The sequence below is a fragment of the Loxodonta africana genome, chromosome 19 (assembly GCF_030014295.1).
Source record: "Loxodonta africana isolate mLoxAfr1 chromosome 19, mLoxAfr1.hap2, whole genome shotgun sequence".
Classification (NCBI taxonomy): Eukaryota; Metazoa; Chordata; class Mammalia; order Proboscidea; family Elephantidae; genus Loxodonta; species Loxodonta africana.
The window spans coordinates 62752881-62768303 of NC_087360.1; the positions used below are offsets into that span (position 1 = coordinate 62752881).

Sequence of the window (15423 nt, forward strand, 5' to 3'; positions counted from 1 at the left end):
CTTCACAGTAAACCTTCACTGCATGTTTTCTCTCACACAATTTTTTTTATTGCTATATATTCACATACCATAAAATCGATCTTTTAATGTGCACAATTTAATGGTTTCCGGCTAGAGTTGTGCAACCATCACCAGTATCTAACTTTAGAACATTTTCATACCCACCCATCCTGCCCTACACCACCCCACCCCGCCCCTAAAAAAGCCTAGTACCCATTATCGATTATTCTCCATACAACCGTCCCTCCAGCCCTTAGCAACCACTAATCTTTCTGTCTCTCTGGATTTGGTCATTTCATATAAATGGAATCACACAATATGTGGTCCTTTTTGTCTGGCTCCGTTCACTTAGAATGTTTTCAAGGTTCACCCATGTCGTGGCACATATCTTCCTTTTTATGGCTGAATAATATTCCATTGTAGGAATATATCATATTGTGTTTATCCATTCATCCGCTGATAGACATTCGGGTTATTTACACCCTTGGGCTATCACGAATATGCTGCTGTGAACACTCCTGAGCAAGTTTTTGTATGGCTATGTGTTTTCATTTCTTTGAGGTACATACCTAGGAATGGAGTTGCTGGGTGATATGGTAATTCTATATTTAATTTTTTGAGGCACTGCCAAACTGTCTTCCAAGAGACTGCACCATTTTACATTCCCACCAGCAATATGAGGATTTCACTATCACATTTTCACCAACTGAGAACGTTATAACCACTTGAAGGAAAAGAGAAGTGTGCCATCACAATATAGCGACAATCCTCTACTGAGAATAATGCATTAACAAAACAGAAGTATATTTTCAGCAGAACACGGAGTATCTTAAGCAAGTGAGTTAGCCTGTCAGCGCTTCCTGTTCCTTGTTCGTTAAACAGGGATGCTGTAATGACATTTACCTCGCAGTTGCCATGAAGATTAAATAAAACAATCCACGTAAAGATGCTTTACAATACTGATTATTCGTGATTCAATCCCGGGCAAAGCAAGAGGGCAAAGGGCTAAATGCCTAGATCCCTCCTTCTCTTTCACGTCCTTCCTCACGGGAGGGGCTGCTGAGTGACAGCGGGGGCTGCAGCCACTTCCCTTCCTAAGACCGGCTTGCCGAGCCACGCAGGATAAATTGTTAGTGCAGAGCCGGGTCACTCCAGCCCAATGCAATCCCAGGCGACATACCCCTTGGCAGGCAGGGCAAGACCGTTTTTCCTTTTCATTGGTAACAGCTACATTTATTATGGTCGAAACAGAAAAGGAGGATCAAACAACACAAGCACATCCCTCCCACCGATGGCCCCAGTCTCCGTCTCTCCAATCCCCCAAAAGGAAAATAAAACGATCCATTAACGAACCCCGGAGATACATCAACTCCAAGAGCCCTCACCCCCAAAGACCCTCCCACCGGACCCCCAGAGACAGATACAAAGCTTACCTGGGGGCTTCCTGCAGTTCGACCCGGCTCCGGCCAGGCGCCCCCAGAGGGATAGTAGCCATCGCCTCCTCCGACTTCTACCTGCCAGGTGGTCTCAGTCGGGCCGCCCCCGCGCACCCGCCAGGAAATGGGAGGCTGGGGAGGTTCAGAGCGAGGGGGATATAAGGGCGGAGGTGGGTGCACGGGCACATCTCCACCCCCAGGCCCGTAGTAGCGGCCATAAGGCGGACCGTCACTGGGGCCGTAGCCCGTGCGCCTCAGGGCCGACATGGGCTCCACTGCCCCGAAGCGCTTCCCGCCCCCCAAGGCCGGCCCACTGCGCAGGCGCCTGAAAGAGAAGGGGAATGGAGAGCAGTGAAGGGGGTAGGACGACAACAGCCAATCCCAGGCGCGGTCCCGCCCCTCCTGCTGCCCGGTCTGAGAGTTGAGGGACATAGGTCCGCGACTCTGGTGTCTTGGAAGCAGAAAAGTGAGGGGAGGCACTGTGTTTCTCACAAGGGAGAATATATTTTCCCACGTTTTATCCAATCTAGACTCCTCTTCCCTCTTCATCAGGGACGGGGAAAGGATGTCCTGCGACCACACAACGGCCCCACCTCTTCCTGAGGACGGGCGCGTGATGCCGGAAGTGGGCGTGGTAATATGGAGGCGTTTCCGGCAGGCCCCGGCGGCTGAAAGCCGGGGCGGGAGTGCGGTCCGGGGACGGGTTCCTGTCCCGGTCCCGCCAAGGCGGCGCCTGCAGCAGGAGAAGGGAGGTGTTGGGCTCGCTGGCCCGTTGCCGCTGTACATTACAACCTTATCTCAACTCAAAATGAACTATATGCCTGGCACCGCCAGCCTCATCGAGGACATCGATAGTGAGTAGTTCATCTTCTCACGGTGAAGTCTGGGATGAGACCCTTCCTCCCGGGTGGGCGCGTTTTTGGAAGGAGATTGTAGAATGAGTCCAGGGCAGGGGACCGTTTGTTTTGAACTCACTTGTGGGTGTTCCGCGTTGACATTCTCTACAGCCAAGGTACACATCGCATGACACCCCACACGCCCTACTACCTTAATTCTGCCCCCCGCAACCTCCGCCAGTCCCCGAACTGTGGAATTCACTCCTACTTGGAGGGACCGAGCAGCCGAGGCCCGAACACGAAAGTGTCCCAGCAGACTTCTTCCCCGCCCACTGTCTCCCACCTGGAATATCACGAAGTACTGTACCAGGTTACCGAAGGATGGCTAAGAATACTTAGAGAACGGACCCATTAAGAAACACCAGTTGCACTTAATTGGCAATTAAACGGAGGCTTTGTTCTGATGTATCCGTGCAATCTTCATTTACCATGAAGGTGTTAAGCACTTTAAGTTTATGATAGTAGAGACCAGTGGCAGACATCGTATTGACATTTTTGGAAAGACTGAGTCACTTCAAACTTTTTTTTTTCTGTTAGACAATTTTCTTCTACTTTTACTGACACCTCCCTTCTTCCTATTTACTACCCTGAAGGGGAGCTCAGGCCTGTACAAAAGCAAGAGGACCTACTTAACAGCTGTCCTGTCTTTCCTTTTTCTAAACTGTTCTCTGTGGATTATTCCTCAAGTAACATGTTTTATCGTTTTAATTGTGTGATTTGTCTCATTAACGTGTAATTGCTGCAAAGTGGTTTGCAAACAGCTCCAGACAAATTGCAGCAATCTCTCTTGTTGTCGGTAGCTGAGAGTATGCCAGTTAGAGTGAGTCTATGATTAAATTCTCTGTGATCATTTTTTAAATCCAAATTATTTATTTTGCTATCAAAAGGAAATGTAAATTGGACCAAATCCATAAATGAACAACTGTGCAAGTCTGTCTGTAATGTGTAATGATTTTAGTTATCTGAGGATGTCCTTTTTCCCCACGCCTCCCGTGTTATAAATCTAAATTATCTGAGGTCCCTGACACATCCCACCATTTTACTAAAAATCATGTTTATTCTCAGGTCTCTAACCCCTACCTATATGTAGATTCCATGTCCCCTTCTCTTTTTTTTTTTTTTTTTTTTTTTTTTTTGGCCAATTTAACATTTTTCACATGTACAATTTGTTGTTGTGGTGGTGGTTGTGTTCACTTGTAGCGGCCCCATGCCATACAATTTAGTGACATCAATTATATTAATCATATCAGGACTCCTTCTTTACCTAGAAGTTTGAAGCTGTTTGATATGCATCCCACCCCCTACCCCCACTCACACATTTTCTTCCCCTATCCTCAGTCTTTCTGTATCTGCACCCATCCACTTGTTTGAGTAGGTAGTATTCCTTTTGTTCTGTGTGTGCATATATTTTCTCTCTCCTCCCACTGCTTCTGGACCCTTGTTCCATTAATATCCTTTTTTCTCTTCTATCTCTCTTTCCTCCTGGATCCTTCCCTTCGGCTGTGTTCTTGTCTGTCCATGCTCAGACATTTTTCTCAGCTGTGTCTCCCCATCAGACTCCCATCCTTTTTTTCACATCTTCATCCCCAAACTTCTTTAGTCATCTCTGTTTTAACTCTGCTTTCTGACCATCTGTGATAGACCACAAGGAGCCCTGGTGGTGTAGTGGTCAAGTGCTTGGCTGCAAACCCAAAGGTGGGTGGTTCAGACCCACCAGTTCCTCTGCAGGAGAGAGATATGTAAAGATTACAGCCTTGGAAACAGTTCTACTCTGTCCTATAGGGTCACTGTGAGTTGGAATTGACTCAACAACAATGGGTTTGTTTGGGGGGTTTTTTGTTGATAGACCACCTCTGTTACCCCTGCAGTCTGTTGTGTTAGTTTGTTTTTGGTCATCACCACTGTACTGAAGATGCATTCTTAAAAGTCATCAATCAACAGCTCTAATGCACAATTCTGAATTCTCTTCCTCACCACAGCATTGTTTACTGTCACCACTACATTCTTAATTCTGTTTCTTGACTTCTTTGACAATGATACTTGCTGATTTTTTTACCCTTCAAACTTCTCCTATTCCCTAAAATAGGTAGTTTCTTAGATTTCATCTTTGGTCTGCTTCTTTCTTTAAATATCTAGGAGACTTGGACTATAATAATTAAATCACCTCATTGTGGATTTGTCCAAAATTGCTCTAATTCTGACCTCTTTGGCATTCCAGTCCTTCATTTCCAACTGCCTGCTGATTTTTCTACCTAGATGTCCTGATAGCACTTCAGAATCACAAACAGGTAATAACCTTCCTCCCTAAGGTTGATCTTTTTATTCCCAACTTTTGGTAAATAACCCTCCTAGACATAATGACTCAAAACTCACATCTTCTTTAACTCGCTTCTTTACTTTACTGCCCCACCACTCACACATATCCACACGCACAAACTCAATGAGTTGACAAATCCCATCACTTCTGCCTGCACAGTGTTAGCCTTTTCATCCTTTCTGTTCTCTTCTGTACCATGATTCAGCTCTGTTCTTCATGCCTCAGGTATAATCTGGAAATAGCCTCCTAACTGCTCTCCTTTTTCTGCCTGATCAGTCTTCAGTGTTTTCTTGTTCCCTATGAAATAAAGTCCAAACTCAGCCTGGCCCCTTTCTGACTTCATCCACTGTTACTTCTCTTCACACTCTCAACTTTCCGCCTTTTTTTCTTCTGTCTCATTTACAGATTTCCCTCCCTTTATCTTTCCCCATCACTCTTTCCGTGCCCCAAAACTGTCTACCTTTCAGGATCCCACTCAGACACCTCCTCCAGCTAGATATATTTCTTTCTCTGAAGTCTCATGTAATTAAAAATTGAGTTCTTGTGGTAAAAAAAAAAAAAAAACAGCCCAAGGAAGGCTGTAAATCCCTTCAGGGCAGAACCACTATCTTGTTCCTCTGTTCTGCTTCTAGAAAGTATTTTATGCATGGCATTAGAGAAATGAATTGCTGACATTTCTAGTGACTGGCTTCTTCTCATTGTTCAGATGTCGACTCAGAACCCCCTCTTCAGAGAACTATTCTCTCACCAGCTTTTCTTATGTAGCTACTTCCCCTCTCCCTTCATCATACCATCCTGCTGTCTTTATTATTTCATTGTACTAATCACAATAGATAATTTTCTTGTCTTTCCCCATCAGAAATAAAAATTCATACGGTTGATAACTTTGAGTCTTATTCTCTGCTGAAAAAGTACATAGCTCTCAATAAATATTATTGAGTTTCTGTTCCAGCTTGTTCTCAGAGTCTTTATTTTGAATATCTAGACACTGGTTTTATTTACAGCCTTCCCTAATCCCAAAGTGTGCGATAGAAACTCATCTTTTAAATTGAGGGGAAAATAATTCTAGATTTAAGATCATAAAGATCATGTAGACTAAATTTCTCAATTTGCAAATGTAGAAGCTGACACTGAGCCCTAAGACACCCTTCCAACCTGGAACAAAGCCATTCCCAGAGACCACCTCCCAGCCAAACAATAGACAAGCACATAAGATAAACAACACCCAAGAGGAACATACTCCCTAGAAGGATCAATTATATGAGATCAAAAGAGCATTATCTGCCCAAAAGCAAAGATGAGAAGGCAGGAAGGGGTAGGAAATCAGGTCGAAAGAAAATGGGGAACCCAGCGTGGAAATGGAGAAAGGGGAGAGTGCCCACACGTTGTGAGGAGTGAAACCAAGGTCATGAAACATTGGACGTACAAACTATCGAACGGGAAACGAATTTGCTCTGTAAACATTCACCTAATGCTCAATTTAAGAGAAAAGAAACTGACACTGAGAGGGTTCCAGTGTCAAACCTCAGGCCGTAGAGCCAGCCTGGTCCTTCACATTTCTTTACTGCACTGATTTTTGTCACCACTGATCTTGTAACCTAAATCCCAGGCGATCTCGGTCCTCCCTTCACTTCTCAAATGAACTACTGCAGCTACAAAACTGCTATTAACTTTATTTCTGCTGCTTCCTTGTAAACTCGCTGAAGCTAACAGTTTCGTTCTAAAGATCTTTTTCTTTTCCCAGAAAAGCACTTGGTCCTGCTTCGAGATGGAAGGACACTTATAGGCTTTTTAAGAAGCATTGATCAATTTGGTATGTTTCACTTACGGACCTGCCCTTGTCTTGTACTCTGGATAATAATCGCTGCCCATTGCATTTTATGTGTGTGTGTGTGTGGTCTCATGTTGAAATTTATGTGTAGCTTCTTCCCCTGTCTGGCATAATGGAACATGACTTTGAGTCAATACATCATTGTTTTCTAAATTACGAATAGGTGGTTCAGAAAGCTTGTGGTTCTGAAACTGGTTTTCACCGGAATATGGGATTGCAATGTTTTGGACTATTTTTTTATTCTCCCACTAGAGGGAGCAAAATGATAGAAATGAGCTCAGTCCACTGAAAAAGGCTCATTTGTAGATTGGCTTGGGTGCAACTTCGTAGCAGTTCCTGCACTGAAGGTAATCCCTCCCTGTCCAATGAAAATTGGGTAGAAAGCATTTTCTGAAGCTTTCTGGGGACCACAGCATGAAGCTCAATATTTACACATAGGAATGCATCAGACTCAGGAGTTTGGGTCCTTGTTTTATATCCTATAATTTCCTAAAGTAAGAGATCGTGTTTCCTTCTGTTTCAGAGGACGTCTCATTTCACATTGACATGTGTTGAACACCTGTTAGGCCACCAAATTTGGGCTTGAGGAAAAACAGCATACTAATTGAAATAATTATAAAAGATCAGAGCATGAATTTCTGCTTTTCTTCAAAGACAAGTAGTATCCAGTTGGAAGAAGAGAAATAATTATTCTTAACTGATTAGGGTTCATAAACCATGGATGTCTGCATCGGGTTAAGTGAATCCTGTTCAGTACTGAAACGAAGTTAAATCTTTGGTGAATCATCACAAACACATACCCACACAACATAGAAAATCTGTTTCTTTCTAAAACTAAAGTTTTAATCTCTGCAGTTGTTTAGGCTTTTGAGTTTTCAAGTTCCCTGTTCATATTTTCTTACAGCTGTGCCGATATTAGCAATTAACTGATAAAGAGATTTAGTTTTCTGGGTTTATTCCTATCATCATCCACGTATATGCATTAGTGCAGCATAATCCGAAATACTCTTCCGGTTTGCGGTTTAAAGTTCTCCTAAATGATGTGTCTTACTCAATACAATAGTAGAAGATTGTTTGACATTTTAGCTCTTCACAGAATTAGAAATAGATCATGTCTAGCTAAATCTTTCCTACTCGAAACAACTGTGATTGAGTTACGGACCTTTACCCAACAATTTGAACTAAATATCTTTGTTTCTTCCCTATACATTTATAGCTAACTTAGTGCTACATCAGACTGTGGAGCGTATTCATGTGGGCAAAAAATACGGTGATATTCCTCGAGGGATTTTTGTGGTCAGAGGAGAAAATGTGGTCCTTCTAGGAGAAATAGTAAGTGAACATGTTAAGCTGCTCTGGGTTTTATATTCATGCTAGTTAGGTTTCCTTTTGTCTTTTCAAAAGGGGAAAAAAATATTTTCCACATTTTACCTTGCTTCTCACAGAACCACTGAATTAACTTAAGAAAGCTATAGTTGTACAGAGGGAAACTAGAGAGAATATTAACTTTGTTTCAGTGCCTTTTAGTAATTTAAAGATTGTGATCCCATGGACAGCAAAAAAATATTGCCTTATCTGACTTCATAAAAAATACTGCCCTGTACAAATATGTTCATTAATATATTATTTCTGCTATCTATAATAGCAGAAAATTGAAAAACCTTGATGCCTAACAAAAGAATAATTCAGTAGAGTATGAGTTACATATGTTTGAATATTTTGCAGCCATTTAAACAATTGGTTACAAATAGTTTTTGTTACGTAAGATTAACTAGTGGTGGTTGCAGGAAGGGCACATTGCACGTGTGGCATGGTATCCATATTTGTGTGTGTGTGTGTTTTAGGTAAAAGTTTACAGCACAAATTAGTTTCTTATTCAAAAATTTATACACAACTTGTTTTGTGACATTGGTTGCAATCCCCAAAATGTATCAGCACTCTCCTTTTTCCCTTCATACCTCGGGTTCCCCGTGTCCATTTGTCCAGATTTCCTGTCCCGTGACATCCATTTTTAAAGGGGAAAAAAAATTGTAGGAGAGAACTTTCTATTACTTAACCTGAGAGTGGAGCTCAGCTTCCCTTGGATCCTTAGCTCGCTGCCGGAGGGGGAGGTGCTAACGTGTCTTTGACAGGAAGAACTGCTGGCAGGTGAAAGATTAAACCAAATCTTCTAAAGTGTAGTTGCTATATAAGTTTTTATTTATTTTATATGAATATATAGATACACATATGTGCATAAAGCTATTTGAAAGCTTTTGTATAAAACTATAAGAAGTATTCAGACTTTTTTTTTTTTTCCAAGAAGATAGAACTGGATTTCCTGTTTTACGTGAAACATTTACTTTTTAAAAGGACCTTATTTAAAACCTTTGACTTGCTCCTACTGCTGTGAATATTGGGTTTGCCAGAAAAATCCCTTAAAGGCTAGTTAAGGGCTAAACCGGCGCTATTTTCCTGTTTCTTACCATATTTGCTTAATTTTTTTCTTTGTTTTTAAAGTTTTCAATACCTAGCCAAATCTTAAATGAAATTTATTCAAGGCTTTGGAGTGGTTTGGTTTGTAGCTGTTTTTAACAACAAGCCATTTGAGAAAATGAGGAGATAACTGCCAGAATCAGGTTGGTTCGATACCTCCTGTTAGAAACAGCTAGAAATAACTAATTAATACTGTCAATATTGTTGTACAAGTGCTGCTGTGAAATGTATCAAATACTGTTTTCTTTTCAAAATAGTTTTGTGATTGATATTTTTGGATACATTTATTTGTTGCCTGTTTAAGCATCAGAAATTGTCATCTCCTTGTATCTTGTATTATGTAGAGGCTGAAATAAAGCAACCTAGTATGGAGACAGAGCCCTGGTGGCACAGTGGTTAAGAGATCAGGTGCTAACCAAAAGGTCAACAGTTCAAATCCACCAGCCTCCTTGGAAACCCTACAAGGCAGTTCTGCTCTGTCCTGTAGGGTTGCTGTGAATCGGAATTGAGTTTTGGTTCTAAAATGAGGGCAGAAACCAAAAAAAAAAAAAAAACCCACTGCCTTTGAGTCGATTCCGACTCATAGCGACCCTATAGGACAGGGTAGAACTGCCACATAGAGTTTCCAAGGAGTGCCTGGCGGATTTGAACTGCCGACCTCTTCATTAGCAGCTGTGGCACTAAACCACTACGCCACCAGGGTTTCCAGAATGGGGGTTGGGGCACTGGTAAATGACTATAAGGTAGTCTACTAGCATATTCAGAGAAGCTAACCCATCTTTGCATGATGGGATTGTGGGTGATTATTTTTTTCCTTTTTTTTATACTTTGCTGAATTTAAAGAGAAAACGTATTACTTCACTATCAGGGGAAAAGATTTAAGTTAAAACATTTACACGTACTCAGCTTCAGTTTTATGGTAATAAACACAACAGTCATGCTACATTGACATAATTGTGCCTGTAGCTAGATGTGTACGTGAGAGGAGAAAAAAGCGAACATGTGTTTGTTCTTGAAAAATCATTGATCGTGGGATCCTTTTGTGGGAAAAATCCTCTTTTTTGTTAATATACGTGTTATGGTTTGAATGCTGTAAAATTTTTACAGCAACATCACTAGAGAAGAGTGATTCAGGAATGCTTATATAATCATATGACTCAGCAGTCAGAAGAAATTATGTACCAACTCCAGGGAAACTCATACTCAGAAACCAAGTAGATCCTGTAAACAAATACATTGCTTAAAAAGTCCCTGGATTCTGAATCCCTGATGGAGCAGGAGAACAGTGGGATGCAGACCTCAAATTCTCATAAAAAGACCAGGTTTAATGGTCTGAGACCGGAGGGAGCCCAGAGGTCATGGTTTCCAGACCCTCTATTAGCCCAAGATGGGAACCATTCCCAAAGCCAACTCCAGACAGGGATTGGACTGGACTATAAGACAGAAAATGATACTGGTGAGGAGTGGGCTTCTTGGCTCAAGTAGACACATGAGACTATGTGGGCAGCTCCTGTCTGGAGGTGAGATGAGAAGGCAGAGGGGGACAGGAGCTGGCTGAATGGACACGGAATGCAGAGTGGCGAAGAGGAGTATGCTGTCTCATTAGGGGGAGAGCGACTAGGAATACATAGCAAGATGTATATAAGTTTTTGTATGAGAGACTGACGATTTGTAAACCTTCACTTGAAGTACAATAAAAATAAAGTCCCTGGATTCTGCCTCAAGGATGATGATGCACACAGCCTTAAGTAATACATCTGATTACTGGGAAGCAGCATCATAACAACTGGCCTAATGAATAACATTGAAAAGCCCAAGAGGCAAGACATTAAGCTAAGAACATTCTCTTTCCTTCAGCTGCTATCCATAGGTTATGAGAGCAAGCTACACGTGATAGTATATATCTTGCTGGGTGCTGTTGATTTTTGACACAGGGAAGGGCTAGCTTATGTATTTTGGGTGGCTTTTATTCTAGCCTCTGTGGTGAAAGTCCTGTATCTGCTACGCCGCTGCCTTGTGGGTTCTGAGACCTTGGGAGCATGTGAAGGTTAGTTATCACTTGACAGGTTGAAATAACAGGAGCCTAATGTTTGAGTTTGTGTTTGTGTCTGTGCCTTACCAAAATTTTGTACTTGAAAGTCACAGAGGAGAAAGGGTAAGAAACAAGAACACCCTGTCTGTGTAGGCTTTCCATGATACAACAGCATAGAGTGATAACTGTATTTAGGGTGTGTGTATTTTAACGAGAATAAACAGTCGGTAGCTAGTGAGAAACTTATAGCAAGGTCCTTCTGCATTATGAAATTTGTTATTAAATGTTTGTAAAGTGTTCAAAAATAAAAAATAGTAAGCATATTATGCCATATTAAGTGAAAAGAAAATTTACAGTCAATATTTGCATTGTAGGTTTTTTTTCTTTTTTTAAGTTAGTATATACCTAGAAAAATGGAAAAATATTCATCAAAATGTTTTCTTTCTGTACTGGAATTACAGGTAATTAAAAAGTCTTTTTTCTACTTGTCTTTTTTTATGAGTTTCCTACAATATGAATGTATTTTTAAAATAAGGAAAAAAATAATTGTTTTAATTAAGCAAGAAGTTAAAATAATGTTGAAATATATTGGGCCCAAACTGATTTAGTAGCCTAAGGTTTTCTCTAGAAGCCTTGTTGCCACAGAGGGAAAAGGGGTCTTCTATTACAATTTAGGAGCCCTGGTGGCACAGTAGTTAAGAGCTTGGCTGCTAACCAAAAGGTCAGCAGTTTGGATCCAACAGCCGTTCTTTGGAAACCCTACAGGGCAGTTCTACACTGTCCTATAGGATTGCTGTGAGTCAGAATTGACTCGATGGCAACAAGAACAGTTTATAATTCAAAGACTCATGATTAATGCAACAGAAGGAGAGTTTATTGCCTTTAAAAAGGAGAGAGGTATGCTACTTTGAACCAGTGCTCTCTACCTTCTTACTGAGCAACAGCCCCCAGAAATTAATCTGACTTTGATAATGTAAAAATACAGAGTATATTTAAAGTCATTTTGGTCTCAGTAACTTCTCTCTTGGATTCTCTGGGGTTGGGAAGATAGTTGCTTTAAGAAAAGCTAATCTTTGACTAATAATAAGTTAGTTCTTCACTGAGTAACATTTTGGATGACCTAAAGCTTTGTTAAGAGTCTGTGTGGCACAAATGATTAAGCACTGGACCACTAACTGAAAAGTTGGTGATTCAAATCCACCCAGAGGTGCCTCAGAAGTAAAGTCTGGTGATCTGCTTCCAAAAGGTCACAGCCTTGAAAACACTGTGGAGCAGTTCTGTTCTGCACACAGAGTCAACTTGATGCCAGCTAACAACAGCAAAATCTCTCTTACACACAGTGATACGGATTCCTCGTACCACATTTGTATTTATATTAAGCTTGTATTCTGTAGTAGTGTTGCTAGCCTTTTCTTTGGAAAATTTACCTGTTTGAGCCCTGTCACAGTTAAGAAAAACAACCTAAGCCTAATTTAAGAATCCATTTGCATTTAGACGTGTACTGTTTTCTTATTCTTGGTCTTCAGGTGACATTTTTCAAACCTTGTTTTGTAGGACTTGGAAAAGGAGAGTGACACACCCCTCCAGCAGGTGTCTATTGAAGAAATCCTAGAAGAACAAAGGGTGGAACAGCAGACCAAGCTAGAAGCAGAGAAGCTGAAAGTGCAGGCCCTCAAGGACCGAGGCCTCTCCATCCCTCGGGCAGATACTCTGGATGAGTATTAAGTCTTTTGCTCGAGGATAGTTGCTCTCGGGGAGCAGGAGCTGTCACTGAAACAGAAGTGACATCCTGGTCACCTTTGACCAGAGACTGTAGAATTTTGAAAAGTCATTTTTATTTTGAATTCTTTTACTTACGCAAAGTGAAGAAATCATGTGGCTTTTTTTTTTTTTTTTTTTTTTTAAATAACAAAATCATTGTTTAAAGCAACAGTGGCATGGACTCCTTTCTCACATCACTGTGGAGCCAGCAGTTTCTTCTTTATATTGCTTTCATTATTCCAAATTTGACTTGATAAGAGACGTTTTTCACTTACTTGTAAATAAAATATGAATCTCAAAACCGTCAGTTTTATCCCCCAAGTTTGAGTTGCCTCCAGTGAATAGATTAAGATTCTGCTCTCAAAGGTATGAGCAGTCCACACTGGGATTGTCCCCTTCTGTCACAATTTCAAGCTGCTAGTTACACAGAAATATTTGCATACTAAGTATCTTGGAGGTCTTCTTCCCCTCTGTCTTTTTCACGTTTGTATCTCATAAGAAATAGAAATTTTCAGGCTTAAGGAAAGAGATTTCAGGTAAGTGTTCCAGTAACTGATTGTAATAGGAGCCTAATGTTTGAGAAGACTCAAAACTCAGGGGACTTGGGTTCGATTCCTGGCCTGTGCATTCCATGTGTAGCCACCATCTAGCTGTTGGTGGAGGCTTACGTGCTGCTACGATGTTGAGCAGGCTTCAGCGGAGCTTCCAGACCAAAGGACTAGTTAAAGGCCTGGCAATCTGCTTGAGAAAATCAGCAGGGAAAACTCAGTGGATCACAACGATCCATTCCAGTTGTGCAAGGGGCCACCGTGAGTCGGGGGCCAACTTGATGGCAGCAGCAGTACCTGAGAAACACTGCTGCTCTTGCTGCTCCTGCGTCACCAGCAGCTGTTCCAGAGTAAGTTCCCGTAAGGTGGAACATTTTCCTAAAGTGACTTTTTCTCAATCTTCTGTTAATTCAGTTTGATTTTCTAGCCCTTTGGATTGAGTCTTGAGCCTCTTGTGCTATGATCATCAAAAAAGAGCATCGAAAATGGTGGTTTAGTGACTGATAGAGCAGGCTATTTTGTGTCTTGGCCAACAGCCCAGAGGGATGCTGCTTTTTTAGTGTGATTGTTGAACAGCAACAATTGCACAGCGAGTGTAACAGACCAAGTGTGGTTTAGTGGACGGTGGACTGACCGAGGAATTAAGAGACACAGGTTAGAATCTGGCTCTGCTCTCTGTAGAATGTGGGCTTAAGCAACTCAGTCCTTCTCTCTGACTCTTAGTTTTTCCCAGCTATAGAATTACTCCAGACATTTTTAAAAGTCTGTTGGTCAAAGACTTCGTTTTCGTAAGATACTTATATCTAGTTCCTATGTGTGAATTAAGGTCCCTAGGTGATGCAAATTGTTTGCATTCAACTGCTAAACTAAAGGTTGGTGGTCCAAACCCACCCAGGAGCACCGCAGAAGGAAGTCCCGCTGATCCATTTCTGTAAAGAACACAGCTGAGAAGACCTACGGAGCAGTTCTGCCCCAACACACGGGTCACCGTGAGTCAGACTCAGTGGCAACGGGTTTGGTTTTTTTGTTTGCTGTGTGAATTATTTTTATAGTATTTAATATACTTAACATTTTACAAGCTCAAATGTTTTTAAAATTGCCCAAAATGCCTGTAAACCATATGACTTCTGAACTGTTCACTGTTGTTTTGGTTTTAATATAGGTAATTTATAAAGAAATTGTTGCACTTAATTTTCTAGTGTGTTTTGCCCATAATCTTACTGTTTAATAGCCAGAATTTGTCATTTCCCATGTTGTTGTTTTTAGGTGCTGTCAAGTCGGTTCTGACTCATAGCAACCTTATGTATAACATAACAAAATATTGCCTGGTCCTGTGCCATCCTCACAATCATTGCTATATTTGAACCTATTGTTGCAGCCTCTGTGTCAGTCTTATCTCGTTGCGGGTTTGCTCTTTTTCTCTGACCCTTTACCAAGCATGATGTCCTTCTCCAGGGACTGGTCCATCCTGATAACACATTCAAAGTAAGCGAGACAAAGTCTTACCATCCTCACTTCTAAGGAGCATTCTGGCTGTACTTCTTCCATACAAAGGCAAAAAACCATCACCAACTTCGGAAAAACGTGTAGCTTTATCTGACTACAATAAGATACTCTCCAAGAGGTGGCAGAAAAACAGCATTTGCTTTTGTGGGCACCATTTCAAAACATCTCAGCTCCAGAAAGAGATTTGGATTCACTATAGTTACCTCGTTAAAAAGACAAGAAAGAATGAAAAGACGAAAATGGATGTCAGAAGAGACTCTGAAACTTGTTCTGAACATATGGTAGCTAAAGCAAATGGAAGAAATGATGAAATAAAAGAGCTGAACAGAAGATTTCAAAGGGCAGCTCGAGAAGCCAGAATGAAGTATTGCAATAAAATGTGCAAAGACCTGGAGTTAGAAAACCAAAAGGAAAGAACATTTTTGGCATTTATCAAGCTGGAAGAACTGAAGACAAAAATCAAGCCTCAAGTTGAAATTTTGAAGGATACTATAGGCAAAGTATTGAACGATGCGGGAAGCACCAAAAGAAGATGGAAGGAATATACAGAGTCACTGTACCAAAAAGAATTGGTTAACGTTCAGCCATTTCAGGAGGTAGCACATGATTAAGAACCGATGG

The 15423-nt window shown here is 41.3% G+C and overlaps 2 protein-coding genes across 7 annotated transcripts in view; one reads left to right on the forward strand and one right to left on the reverse strand.

Annotated features, from left to right (window-relative positions):
- LOC100663900 (phospholipase DDHD2) overlaps positions 1–1762 on the reverse strand; it is an 87619-nt gene extending 85857 nt beyond the window's left edge. For 2 of the 5 annotated variants that reach the window (XM_064272807.1, XM_064272806.1), the window contains exon 1: positions 1434–1762. In XM_064272807.1, the coding sequence (XP_064128877.1) occupies positions 1434–1703 (270 nt within the window). In that variant the 5' untranslated portion in view covers positions 1704–1762. The remainder of the gene's footprint in view (positions 1–1433) is intronic. The other 3 variants (XM_064272808.1, XM_064272810.1, XM_064272809.1) reach the window with 3 other exon arrangements.
- Positions 1763–1829: 67 nt separating this feature from the next.
- LSM1 (LSM1 homolog, mRNA degradation associated) lies at positions 1830–14474 on the forward strand. 2 transcript variants are annotated; one of them, XM_003412533.4, is made up of 4 exons: positions 1837–2290; positions 6394–6462; positions 7697–7812; positions 12542–14474. In XM_003412533.4, the coding sequence occupies exons 1-4, from the start codon at positions 2002–2004 to the stop codon at positions 12710–12712; spliced, it is 645 nt and encodes a 214-aa protein (XP_003412581.2). In that variant the 5' UTR covers positions 1837–2001; the 3' UTR covers positions 12713–14474. The 2 variants fall into 2 exon arrangements, with proteins under 2 accessions (XP_023406879.1, XP_003412581.2); XM_023551111.2 differs by lacking the exon at positions 6394–6462 and having other exon boundaries at positions 1830–2290.
- The last annotated feature ends 949 nt before the right edge of the window (positions 14475–15423 follow it).